The following is a 14,834-nucleotide window of genomic DNA, read 5'->3' on the forward strand; positions in this document are numbered from 1 at the left end:
GTGTAGACTGTAGGATGTCAAAGAAAATGAACATACGCAGTATATTTACTTAAACGTTTTTTCGATATAAATAAATGGATTTTAACTGTGTAACAATAGTACATGACTAACCGAATATCAGTATATATATTTATATATTAATATATAATTGTAATATAGTATAGTAAATTTTAAAATATTTTACATTATTAACATATAATAAATAATAATTAATTTAAGATAACTTGAAACACGCATAAAAGTAGTTAACATATCGATATACTCGTGGTCGTGGGATACCTATTGCATTTTAAACATTTATTAAGTAATTCAAAATTAGTTCGATTGTTAATTGTTGTATAGGTATAGGTATTTGTGCTTTCTATTAGTTTTAATAAACTAATATAATATCGTCTAATAATCATTACCATTAGGCTATAATGTTTTAATGTTAGTTCGAAAATAATAATACATTTAATGTTTGAGTATATATAGGATATCGTATAGTCGTATAGGTAAATACTAAATAGGTTTTATAGATATAGGTACCTAAGTGATAAGTCATATAACTAACTTACAAAATAGAAGATGATAACATAATTATTGTATAACTAGTAAAATATTATAGCATTAAATAAAAACTAAGTAACAATAAATTTAGGGTTACAAATCCAATTTACTGCTTATGCATAAAAATAATAATTTAGAAAATGTTTTAATCATAGTCAACAAGGATAGGTATTAGGTATATTATAAAAACATAATGGTATGAAGAATATTAATTAAGCAGAATATAATATGGTAAAGGCCAACGGGTAGGTAATATATATATGATAGATTTTATAGTTTATAAATTACTTATAAGTTATTATAGTGTTATATATGATACGGTACTCATATTATATAAGTACAATTTATATGACGTAAACAAGCTAAAAGTTTAATAACATTGTCTTAAAATTAACTATCTATACAAATTTAATAATATATGACTTATGAAACTAATTATTGTCTCGATTATAATAGTATCAAATAAATAATTTAATACTATTTAATGATATTATTGAAGTTAAATAAATTGCATCAACACTCTTAAGTTTAGAGTAGGTAATCATAATATTGTTTTCTAAATATATTATTTTATTGCAAATATTTATATTATTAATATTCAGACCTTTTAATAAAACAATAATAAAAAAAAAAAACTTTAAATAACAAAATAATAATAAAGTAATAACATTAAAAAATGTTAACTATATTTACCTAGGTATATTATTAATAATTGGAGATATAATAACAATAAATATTATTATTTTCAACTAACATAATATGTTAGTACTTAATTACAAAATGTTGTTTTAATTATGCCATAATTTCAATTGAAACAATTTTGAAAATTGTACAGAAAACCAAAAATTTCAAATTGGAAAGCAAAACGTGGTTCCGTACCCCGTTAAATGTAATAGAACAACATATTATACGTTTATAACTAATCTAAATTGTGCGATTAATAATAACATAACTTTTATTTAACTTATGGTCCAACACGAAAAAATAAAACTAAAAAATATGAAGACAGTATATTATCAAAAGATAACATCATTGGCATAAGTTTTCTAATATGTCCAATTAAAAATAATTATTCCAGATAATATCAGCATTAATCCCAGAAAACGCGTATACGCAATTTAAGTATAATAGCTTAATGTATTATACCTAATATTATATATTTTCTTTATAATATATTACTTATACAAAAAAATCACAGGATGCTGAACTGTCAGGCACGACAGGAGAATAACGTTATTTTGAACGAAAAATACAAAACAAACTTATTTAAAACCAAAATGAATTAATAAATTAAACGTAACCTATTGTTTAAATATTTTATGTAACATTAATAGTCGGTTAAGCAGCTGGGTGGATTCATAGTACCATTCATTTCGTATAAACTAGCTATTGCGATGAAAATCAAATACCACAACATAAGGACAGCTCCAAATTTTCTATCCAACTTCCATCCATTCATGTGCGTTGCCACCAACAAAAATACTACGGTCGATAGAAGAGTTAATGTACAATAAGTTAAACCTGTAACAATAATATCATAGTAAGTTATGCGATATGCCGATATGTATACAAGGTAAGCATATAAAATGCAAGCGGGGTGTAACTATTAAATAAAATTCATACAAATATGTAATAATAAGTACAAAAATAGATAAACTATAAATAAAGACAGATACAAACGTTAAAACGTATACCTACATGTCTAATGATTCTAAAATAAATAATTAAATTTTAAATTTTATATAGTTAATAATAAATAAATAGTAAATACCAATAATTACTAATAATGAATTATAATAATGTCAATAATGTTAATGGAATATTTTTCTTACCTTTACTGTACACTTTTACAGTGCTCCCGGGATTAAATACAGCAGTTTGCAAAAACCACGGAAGTCCTAGGCATACTAATATGTCAAACACGTTACTTCCAATTGCGTTAGATACAGCCATGTCACCGTAACCTAAAATTAAATTTGGCAATATGATTATGAAGCATGATTTACGGAGCATATAATTATAAAGAATAATAACTTTTGTTATTTATAATTATAGGTACATACGTACATTTATGTGTTAATACTTTAATAATGGCTGTAGAAACATGCATTTTTTATACGTTTTACCAATTTATTATCCGAAAAAGAAAAAGAATATTATACTTTCAGCATTTGGTTTTTAATTTTAAAACTAGTTTTAATTTCAAGCCTCTTTTACATATATATACCTAGGTTGAATTTAGAAATTAAATTTTTTCATTCCATAACTGTGTAAATTGTAAAGTATAAGCATATTTTGAAAAAAATAAACTTACTATGCATAAATTATACTATATTATATTATAATCAATAAGTACCGCCTATACTATAATATTATGACTTATAACTTATAAGTATAGTATGTATAATATGTACACAGTCTTGTAAAGAGTACTTTTATTTTGTATTCGGAATACATATTCGAATAAATGAGAACTAAGGTATTCAGAATACGTATTCGAATACTATTAGAATACTTTTTTTCACAACTAGTTTTTGTCAGTTTTTGAATGGTTGGTAATTAGCATTTATTAATTAATAATTAAAAATACATTGTAATCATAAGTTATTTATAAATGTTGACCACATTTGATACGGCCGATACGGGCTACACGGAATACAACACATTGATGTTTATAAAAATAATCATATCATGGGCCAATATTATATTTCGTTCAAAGAATAAAATTAATGTTCAGGATTTATATGATATAACTATTTTTCTGGATCGGAAAAAAGTATTTTTTGAATGAATAAAAAATACAAATAAAAGTATTCAGAATACGTATTTGAATACTTTTTAAAAAAAGTATTTAAAATAGTATTCGAATACAAAAAAAGTATTCAAATACTTTAAATCTATATTTCCTAAACATATAAAAGACAGGCTGACAATTTTAAAAATGAACTTAAAATTAATATTAAAGACCTTGGATGTATCTAAGAATTGTGTGCCGGGCTATTAAACCATTATTGTTACATGGTAAAACTAAGAACTATATAATACGGTGTATTTACACTAGTATCTCAGTATTATTAGAATAATTATTAGTATTTGAAAAATGAAAAATATGTCTTATTGTGTCTTTATAACATCACGTTCGACGTTTGTAAATTATATTTTATTTAGATACTTTTACATTTTAAACCCTACCTTCTTTAACTACTGAAAGACTTGATAAAGCGTCTGGTACACTAACTCCAGCTGCAACAAACGTTAGTCCCATAACTGTATCTGGTATCCCAAGTGTATTACCTGCAGTGAGTTAAATTTAATTAAATATACGAGTAGGTACGTTTCAATAAAACAATTTATAATACACATTTTATTATTTTCTAAATACGTTATTATAAGTACTTAAGTATTTTATTATTTTCAGTAGAACTTACCAATTACTGTGATCATCCAGACCATAATATAAGAATACACAGAAATCCATAGCATAGATATAACAAATGTTAATCCATACCAGTTTTTGAAATTTTCTTTCCGACAGTCCGGCATTGTATAATAACAAGTAAAATAAATTGGATACATAACGGCCCATTGAATAACATGTAAAATATTTCCATTTTCCGGCTTAAGCAAGGGATTTACCTAAGTTATAATAAGCAACAATAAAAAATATTACTCAAGTTTATTATTTTTAAATAATTCTAAATTATTTATTGGTATATTAATAAATATTCAACCATTGAAAGTCATACCTATGTATTTATGACTTATGTATAGGTATCATCTAAAATATTATTACGTCATGTATAATAATAAAATATTTAATTATTAAATGATTTCGTCTATTATACATAATTATAAATTATATCTTTAGTGGACACAACTAGATACAGTTATGATAAAATATTTATGTCATTTTTCAAATACTTAAAATATACAGTACCTATATATAGGTATACAAATTATTGTACACATACCTCATCAGCTTCATGATACACCTTTGGTATATAATAGTCTGGATTTTGTTGTATTTGTTGATTTTTCTGCTGTTGATTTTGTTCTTGTAAATCTATTCCAGTTGATCCAGTAGTGTCATACCCCGTCGGACTTTTAGTACCAGTCAATTGAATTTGTTCTTGGCCTTCTTTGATATCTGATGTTTGATCCGCAAACAATTCATTTATCTGTAATATAAAATATTATATTATATAGTCACAATTCAATATCGTGTACAAAATAGTCAATGAGTATTCAATAACTTGTCCGTGATTTCTTGGTGGAAAAGGTAGGTTCCAAGTATTGGCCCATGCTTCCAAGTACAAGTTGTAATACAACGCCACACAATATATCGCATACGCCAGAAGCAGCATAGAACTTTCGATCCTATAGTGTTAGATAAATGTAAATTATAAATATTAAGAACTGTGTGTTTTAATCATATAAAAATAAATGTATAGGCTTGTAAGTTAAAACTATGTATACCATGATATAGTTTCATTATAAATGGCTAACAGCATGATGAGTATGCTTATGGTGTAGAAAAATGAATCCCTGCAAAGAGGCCACCAGTTGAGGTAGGTCACGGTTGTGGATGCTAAGCCACAAACAGCTATGACAAACATAATATTGAAAACGGCAGATCCGATGACTCCGCTAACACCTATATCGTCTTTGGCTAGAAATACACCAATGACAACGGTAGCCAATTCAGGCGCAGAGCTACCAGCCGCCATAAATGTTGCACCCGCGACATCAGGGCTTACTTTAAGTTCTAAAAAAAAAAATTGAAATTTGAAAATTATGACCATTATCAATTTAAAATATATTCATTAAATTGACGTTTTAAATTTTTAGTATCTTTAATCACACTTTGTTTTAGTTTAATATTGAAAGAATACGATAGGTAGGTACATCATAATAATGATGCATAATGTTTTAGCTCTTAAAATGTTTCTTTCTCCAGTCTTACTAGAAATTGAGTTTATAAATATGTAGCAAGGCATTAATTTAAATCTAATTATGGAGTATAAATGCATTATGTATTTATGTATATATTATATTATACAGTGAAACCTCAAAATATTGGACACTATCGGTCTCTGAAATTTTGTCCGCTATTTGGAGGTGTCTGTTATTCAGATGAATCAGTTTGTAGAAAGTTTATAGTTTTATCCCCAAAAAAATGTCCGCTATTCGGTGTCCGATGGTGGAGATTTCACTGTATTAGATATAGGGCACACTGATATAATTATATTTACCTTCACAAATTCTATCCAATGACTTTACAAAATAGTGATCACATACGATTGCTAGTCCTAAGAAGCTATAAATACATATAATTATGTGGATTAATATTCCTCCTCGTCGTCTCACCGAGGGTCTCATAAAAGGCCTGGGGAACTGTTTTATTGCTGGTGGAGTGCATTTCTCAGTTGCTTCGTCGGTAATAATTGTTGATGTGTTTGCTGTATTTAGAACCTGGAAATTAAATATTTATTTAATTTAAATCAAATATGGAAACATGAGATTAAAATTTATTATATAAAATAAAATTCTAATTTTACGATATATTCATGTAATAGTATATTGTGTGGCAACTGGCAAGGGCGAGAAGCGAGCTATTTCAGTCGCGGGTGACTTCCCACACGAGCCACACATACTATTTGTTGTCACGCCTCTGAGTTCATCGATCACGCGATCACGTAAAAGGTAATGCAGGCTGCAGAGATCTATGCAATAGAGTTTGTGTTTTGTAAGGACCGTGGTATAGATTTCAGTGTCTGGTTGTGCAGGGTGATATATACTGATATGTACGCCCAGCACTTTTTGGGATTTCCACTTTACCACCCAGCACTATTAATATTCCCACTTTACCGCCCACTGGACGGAAAAAGATCGCTTTCCAACGCTTCAACCGTAATCGAAAACTAAACTTTCGGTGCAGGCGTGACGAAAAAATTATTATTGCAGGGTCTTATCAAATTTGTGTGACAAAAATATAGATGGGGATCACGTAAGAATACCATTATAATAAATAATCATCACCAATTTCGGTACACGACATTTGAAAGACCTTGTATACATAATTATTCATTTATAATGAAAAGATACATTTTTAATTTTTAAATTATTATAAATTGCGATTTATTTATAAAAAGTTTATAAACGATGGTTACTTTAACAAACATAAGAGTGAACAAAGTCAAGCCAGTTTTAAATGTTTGAACTGCGTGTATTTTTAATTTTCTAAAAAGAAAATATCAATAAAAGTTCATTATTTTTGAATTAATAACCAGTGTTCAATGTTCATTATTAAAATAATCACTCTCTAAAAGTGTTGTTTTTGGTTTTATTGTTTTAATGTTATATCGATCGGTATAAGCATTAAATAAGACTATAACAAAAAACTTAAAATTGTGAAAGGACTTATCTACTCAAGGAAAACACAGGAAAAACCAAGTGTATGTACTTACTTAGTTTAAAATTATTATATGCACATGTTTAAGTTCTATACAAATAAGAAATTGTCCCGATTTCATTTAAGTGGAAAAAGATATAATAATAATTGTGATTCAAACTTTAATATTTTTGGTTCTACAAAAAACTTGGGAAAATTGAGTTAGCATAATGTATTAATTGTATCGACATATAAATTACACTGTATACATCTATACAGTATACACTAAAAAAACTGATAGTGTGGTAGATTTATCTTTTATATTATGAAAAATGAGCGTGATAGTATAAAGCTTTATATGCTAGCATGCTAGCATAATGTGTACCTATATGTTTATTATTTATCTGCCTCGATGGTAAAAAATAAAAATATTAATTTAAGTAGGTTGTACGTATTTCTTATATAATATTGTTATTTATATTGAAATGGGAAATACTATATTATTTAAATTATGTTATAAAATTTATTTTCTATTAATTTTTAGTTTCTCAGCACTTAAATATCGTGTCTAACGTATTTTTTATTCTTTAAAGGATATTATGCATTGTGAGTTTTAGTTGGAAACAATTTTTAGTGGTATTCAAGCGTGTAAACACCAATATGGGTATTTCGCTGTAATTAAAAAAGTAATTAGAGCGACAAACAGTCACCTATTACAATTGATGGTATTATATTGGTATTTGAGTATTTCTAATTGATTTATCTACAGAACCATTCATAAATGGCATTTAGTTGTAATGTATGTCATAGACGTATTCAATTATCATAATACAGTACATAATGATAATATATTGATAAAATTAAAAAATATATTGATATTTTATAAGCCAAATTATAACTGTATATTATAGCCTAAACTAATGTATTGTATTTTAGTACAAATTATTAATATGCATTTAATTTATCTTATACTCAATCAACTACACAAATTAAAATAAGTCAAAGTGGTCAAAAATGATACATTTTTAACTTTTAAATACCTACCTAACAACTGTAATATTATCGTAATAATAAATATAGATACCGAAATGCTTTCCGTAGTTTGGTTTTCATTTTGAAGTAACGATTGTGTCGGAAGAATTGTTTGACCGTCACCAGACGCGTAAGTATCATCCGTGGTCACTAGGTCTGCGGATGAAGATTGCTTGACACTGGACGACAATGGAATAACTGTCGTGCTTGTCCCATTGCTCTGAGTACAATCTATGATTGCGGTTAGCGCGGCGTAAAGCAATAGAAAGCCACCCCATATCAATATTGAACATGATCTACTTGGCCTCCTCTGTCCAACCATATGACGGACACGCAATACGTTCTAGAACATAATATATACCTATAAAATGTTATGAAAAAAGTTATTTTTAAAGAAAATAAATAATAACTAATAAGATATATGGCTATTTATATATAGCTACATATGGCTGTATAAATATATAGGTTACAACGTACTTAATTCATCTTAAAAATTACTATTAATATGTATTTAAATATATACAATTATATAAATAGGTGATACTTATAATATAGTTATATTATATTTTTATATCAGTTAAATGTATCATCGGCATAGGTATGATGTATATAATTATTATACGTCATTTTAAAATTGAACTTATGAAAATTGTTTTATAATATTCATATTATTTTACCTAGCAGGTACCTATATTATTATTTCAGTTATTAATATTATTTATGACTTGACACCAGAAATATATTTGTTTATTACGTTTTTTGTTGTTGTATAATCTTTATTGTTTGTTGCACTATTTTTCGATAGTTGTATAATTAATAATTAATTTATATTAATTAATACTTATTATATGCATTTTGCACTCTGCTATAGACTATAATACACCAATAATTATAAACACAAATAAAAAATCGTGAAAAACGTTACGACTTTGCCACACCCATTTTTAACAAAATCAATTTGGTTATTATTCAGAAAATAACCATTTTAGAGCAGTGGTGCCATTTGAGATTTTTAATAGCTGTGCCAATATTTTTCTTCATCATGTTAAATACTAAATACTGCATGTATTTTATTCAGCGTCAAAATTGTAAGTTAGTTAATTTTTAACTTTTTTTCACCTTTTGGTATACTTTAATCCATGATAATTAAATTAATTTATTAGGTACATTTATCCAATACAATATAGTTTTTACTAATAATTATACAATTGCAATGATATACCTAAATTTATTATTAAAAAATATATAATTCAAATTATAGCAATATCTTATATTGGAAATTAATGTTATAAACTAATAATATTATTTAAATATAAGGTAAAATTGAATTAGAATACTATAGGTATTGTGTAACTCTCATTTATACCTTCTACTTATCATTTTAGAAAATCCATTTGCTGCTTTCAAGTTTATTTTGTTAGCGTTTTCATTCTCTACAGTTAAAAAAAACTGAATCTTGAGATTCTAAGATAACATCTTATATTGATTGATTTATTTGTTTAAGTGATGAAAATCTTTCATTTATTTCAGCACTAACTGGAAATGTCAATATAATTTGAAGTATCTTGAGAGATTTTTAAAACGTGTCTAGAAATTGTTTAAATGTATCAATAATTTAATTCCAACCCGGTTGGAAAATAATTTTATATTTAAGTAATGATTTTTCAGAAGTAAATTGAATTGCAATTTCCAACACATTTATTTATAAATATTTGTAGTTAGTGATTAAATAGTGTTGAAGTTTAAGATTTCTTCATTGAAATAGTTAGGATTGTGATCATCATTAATCAAATAGCTGAAAAAAGGTTTTCGTCCAGTTTTTTTGGGCTTGTGGTGGTGACTATAATAATCACATATAGTTATAATACATTAATATATGTATATAATTATACGTATTTATACGCATATAATTTTACTAAAGTTACCACCGAAATATATTATAACTACAGGTCAATAAGTCATCTGGAATGTTGGAAAATATAGTGTTCTTCGCGCATACCTATTGACTGTTTAATGTTTATATACATTTATATGTTAGCGTCGATGGTCAATGACGGAAATTTCTGCAATGTAGGTATACAACGACTACATAGGCGACGTCAGTAATGCCGGTGGTTACCAGTCATTATGTCTACTTAAAAAAAGTTCATTCATGTGTTAATTTATTTTTAACTAAAATTGGGCAAAATAAGGACTTGATAAAAAATCATATGATGTTATAACAATATATTAATTATTATTAACACACTATCACAGCATAGTAATTGAATCGGATTCCGATAACACAACAAAAAACACCACTGATAGTATGATAATGGTTTTTATTATATTGTCGTTCTATAGGGATTTACATTATATTTATCACTCAAGCGTAACTGTAATATATTTTACAATTTATGGTATTTTTTATCGTACTAAAATATATATAGACTGGACTCTATTGGCAAGCCACCGAGTGGTAGTATAAACTAGAAATCACACAAGATGACGTGATTGAATTATGTTTAAAAACAGAAGATTATATAGATTTCATTGTATATATTATATGAATTATGTTAGTTAAGTATTAATACTAATACTAATACTATATACATATCGACTAAAAATAAAAATTTAAAAACTAAACTAAAAATTAAACTTGATGCACACGGCACACCTAACAAAACATGTGTTGACCTCCAAAACTTTATTTCAATATTCCTTTGTAACAATCCTAAATACACCACCGATTTTGTTTTAAAGCTAAAAATTATTTATTTAAAGAATTATTAGAAGTAAATTTATTTTTGAAATGTTTTAAATTTTAAAATTTTAAAATTTTTATCCAAAATTAAAAAAATATCTATATCTTATATTATATTTTATTTGTGTATATGATATACATTTTATTTTGATGTGTAGGTTCATATATAGAATGATTAAAGTAATTTTATGGATTTCTAGTTTTGTGATTTAAAATGTTTTAGAAATAAAATCTCTGATACTCAGGGATGGGTTAATAGAACAATGCAGTCAATGGCATGTTTGGAATTTTACAAGTAAGAAGAATGTCTGTTTTCAGAGAAGACATAAAAGAAAATGATATGATAGGGTGAGGAAAATGATCCTAATAGTATTTTACATACCCACAACGTTTATTAATGCAAAAGGAATGCAATGGGTTTGTAAAATTACAATTCGTTTATGGCCATATGAACAAACTAAATATTATTTTAGTCCGGACCGTGATAGTGATAAATGTAATTGATTGCATAATACTTAATAGTTGTAGTTTATTTAATTCTACGAAATATGTTTAAATTCGCTGTCTAAAAGTTCGTGACCGTAAGAGCAATATTCGAGACAAGTAGATAATAAAGTAGGTAGGTATTGAAATTGTAATACAATATATATAATTTAAAGTATTAATCTATTTTAATTTTTTTAAAAGCAATAAAAAAATAGCAAAAGGACAACGCTAATACGAAATATAAATGTGTGGCAACTGACAAACATTTTCGTCGGTACTGATCATTAAGTTGGCCACATCGGGTTACTCTATATTATATAAGAAAAATTGGCGACTTTATTACAACGACTGAGTCCCATACGCCCCCCGAAACTTTTTATCGATTCCAACTGTTTCTACTCCACCGTCGCTCCACTCATATTCCCCGCAGTCGGAAACTATGTACATACTACATACATCGCTGACCCATCTTTAACGTTTTTACAGTGTCAACAGTACATCCATTGTAATACTTTGACGACTATATATATAATAATAATAATATTATATAGCATATATATATATATTTGTGTGTACAATAAAAAACAACTCTTTACCGTGTGCGGAGCGTGCGATGTATTTTAGTGTCGGTCGATTACCCCTATAATATTATAATATATATTATACATTATTCATGTGCGTATATTATTACGTGTTTTTATTATTATTATTTTTTTTTAACGTGACCCCGCATTGTTTTTTTATAAGCGATTACGTCGTGTTAAATATGATAACAAAATATATTATGTTTATCTTTTTTTCGGTCAATGCAACTGTACACATTATCGAATTTCACCGGAAAAAACCGTCCATGCGGGTAAATATGAATCGACTAATTCAAACGATTTCGAACACCCACCCGCCCACACTGGCATGCAACGACCGATGTAGGCAATTTCGTGGGCAGATCGATGACAGAATATAGACAGATATACCTATAATTGCACGCACCAACGACCGCAGTTCGGGCGGCTTTTTTGCACGATGGAAACCCTAACGGGTATTATAAATTTATAGCGACCGTGTAATCTCTTTTGTGTTGTTAATGAGACAGCAAGTGCCATGCTGCAGCTGTGTGCGCGCCACTCGTCGTGAGATGGGTAAAGTACGGCGGCGGTCCCGTCACCCTCTCACCCCACCTCCGATCCACGCAAATAACAATAATAATAATTGTGTGTGTGGTTTTGATTGGGGGGAGGGGGGGGGGGGGGTGGCACCTGTCAGCAAAATTCACAGCCAGCCAGAAAACCCAATTACATGTCGTCATAAAGACGTCGACAGCGCTGCGCGTGACGTTTATCGGGGCTAAAGCTGCAACTCGACGTCCACCGCGCGCGCGTGTCTTGGACGTGTCGTTTGATCGAGTAGGAAATACTCACGTACCTAATAATAATAATAATAATACTATTATAATTATATTGGCGAATTCACATTTTATTTTTTCCCCGTTGTGCCTATATATAACCGTATAACCATTGATATAAACGTCATTCACCATAATAATAATATTATCGTAATTTTTCCGGTTTTTTCCCTTTTACCTTTTGACTTTCGTCCAAGCAGTTCGCGTGCGACGTTAACGACGTGGTCGCTGTTAACGCGTGCAGTTTGCAGGTTGCTGCTACCGCTGCTGCTGCTGCAGTGGCCGCTGTGCGTTTTCCGTACGATGCGTTTGGCACTTTGACGTAGGCAGCGGTTGATGCGGGGAAGCCGAAAGTAGAAAAACGATTTTTTCGGTTTTTCGCTTGTAAGCTACACGTTAATAGATATAATATAATATTGTAATGTCAAATAAAAAACAAATGGACAGTGTACGGCGGCGACAGGGTGCACCAAAACAGCGCTTGACGTGCACTTTCAACGCGGAGGGGTGAGTGACTATTATATATACACTGCGGGCAATATAGCTCGGCGTTACGCGCGAGTGTGCGTGCGCTCGTCTTGTCCACGACTGTCTGTGTGCGTGTATATCGCTTGCGTATGTACGGCGGCTAAGGCGCAAGCTCGGCAGCGAATCCGCAAAAGTCGAGTGGCGTTTCTATATGTAACAACACAAGCGAACGTATCGATATTCCGATGGCGCCGCCGCTGCTACCGCCACCGCCGCGGCCGCCGCTCCACGTTCGGCGAGCCCGTCATATTATTATTATTATTATTACTATTGTAATGTTGTACAGGCCCACGGCGGTCGTTTTCTCTCCGTGTGGTGGCCACCGTTGTCAAAGACTATGGTCACCCATCCAGCATCCTGCCAGTGACAATACATGTTATGTCTCCGTTATAGTGCCCCGCGCCATACTCTATAGTGTACTCAACGTATACCTATGTACAATCCTACTATATGAGTGCGTATTTTCAGTTATAAAAACACCCATCTATAAACAAATATTTTCTTGGAATATGAAAATCTATTTTTTTAAAAAAAGGTCAAGAGGGGTACATCCCACATACTAACCACCTTCATAAATACGGATCTGGTATATTATAAGCAAATATAATATTTTTCAGTGTTTGCTATGACTACTCAATTAAAATACATAATGGTATCAGGAATGTTTATTCCCGGAAAAATACCATACCCACGAGGCCACGACAACATTAAATTATAAGCTATCTATATGTGTTGTAGGCAGGGCTTAAAGTGGGGAACAAATTCCAGAGGGGACTATAATGTCTCCATATAGTTTTAAGCGTTCCATGATTGTATGTATAATGTTTAATGTATATTATGTAATGCATAAACAGAGATTGTGTTACCATACTCATTCCACATTTAACCCTGAATAATGTTAATTCTAGTTTGTTAAAGGGGACGTTTTTTAACCACCCTCAGAGGTAGGGAGACCTAGTCCCCTTGTCTCCCCTTGTTATATACTGTAGTGTTTATGTGTTATATGTATATATTATATATATGTCATCATTATGTTTATATATAATTAGGATTTAAAATTTCATAAAATATTTCATTATTGTGTGAAAAATAATGATAAAAAAGTTGATTTTTATATATTTTAAATCAGTAATCACCCGAACTTCGTGAAATGTCTAGAAAAGATACAGGGTTTTTGATGGACAAACTTAAAGAGATTTTTGATCCACAATTTGTTTCTTCAGAATTTAGAGAATTTTTCTAGCGTAATAGTATTAAGTGGTGACCACCAGCTCATCCATCAACTAATGGAGCAGCGGACAATGCTGTAAAAACTATTAAAGCTTGTTTGTTAAAATGTATGAAGAACAATGACAGCGGGCATGTTAATTAATTCTATGATTAGTAGATGTTTGTTTAATTATAGAAACACTCCGCATTGGGTAACTGGAGAGTGCCCTACGAAATGTTTAATAGAAAAGTTTGAACTTGATTAGAATTTAGAGGAATTTAGAGGTAGAAAAGATGATCTAAATAAATACCTACTATGAAGGAAAAAAGAAACAGAATTCATAGAAGGTAAAATGTATTTTGCCAGGAACTTGTTTAATCCTAATAAGAAAAGTTGGGAAAGGGGAGTAGTTTGAAGAGGTTCTTGGGAAAATAATTTATTTAGTAAGGATACTGGAGAGTAATTTTGTGTGGAATTGTGGAAGGCACATTTA

The 14,834-nt window shown here is 29.2% G+C and overlaps 1 protein-coding gene across 2 annotated transcripts; it reads right to left on the reverse strand.

Moving 5' to 3' along the window:
• Positions 1-21: 21 nt before the first annotated feature.
• On the reverse strand, positions 22-13,195 carry LOC132941516 (probable sodium/potassium/calcium exchanger CG1090). 2 transcript variants are annotated; one of them, XM_061009605.1, is made up of 10 exons: positions 12,782-13,195; positions 8,025-8,333; positions 5,802-6,021; positions 5,026-5,314; positions 4,803-4,926; positions 4,521-4,727; positions 3,978-4,185; positions 3,742-3,843; positions 2,382-2,513; positions 22-2,070 (listed from the first exon to the last, which is right to left on the reverse strand). In XM_061009605.1, exons 2-10 carry the CDS (start codon positions 8,292-8,294, stop codon positions 1,877-1,879), a joined length of 1,746 nt encoding a protein of 581 aa, XP_060865588.1. In that variant the 5' UTR covers positions 8,295-8,333; positions 12,782-13,195; the 3' UTR covers positions 22-1,876. The 2 variants fall into 2 exon arrangements, with proteins under 2 accessions (XP_060865588.1, XP_060865587.1); XM_061009604.1 differs by having other exon boundaries at positions 8,025-8,315; positions 12,782-13,194.
• Positions 13,196-14,834: the final 1,639 nt, after the last annotated feature.

This window comes from Metopolophium dirhodum, chromosome 3 (assembly GCF_019925205.1).
Source record: "Metopolophium dirhodum isolate CAU chromosome 3, ASM1992520v1, whole genome shotgun sequence".
In the NCBI taxonomy this organism is placed as follows: domain Eukaryota; kingdom Metazoa; phylum Arthropoda; class Insecta; order Hemiptera; family Aphididae; genus Metopolophium; species Metopolophium dirhodum.

Coding starts and splice junctions, on each gene's coding strand:
- LOC132941516 (XM_061009605.1), bottom strand. CDS start 8,294: ATGGTTGGACAGAGGAGGCCAAGTAGATCATGTTCAATATTGATATGG. Junction 4,728..4,802: donor CACCAAGAAATCACGGACAA/GTTATTGAATAC, acceptor TTTATATTACAG/ATAAATGAATTGTTTGCGGA. Junction 2,071..2,381: donor TGTAAAAGTGTACAGTAAAG/GTAAGAAAAATA, acceptor TTATTGTTACAG/GTTTAACTTATTGTACATTA.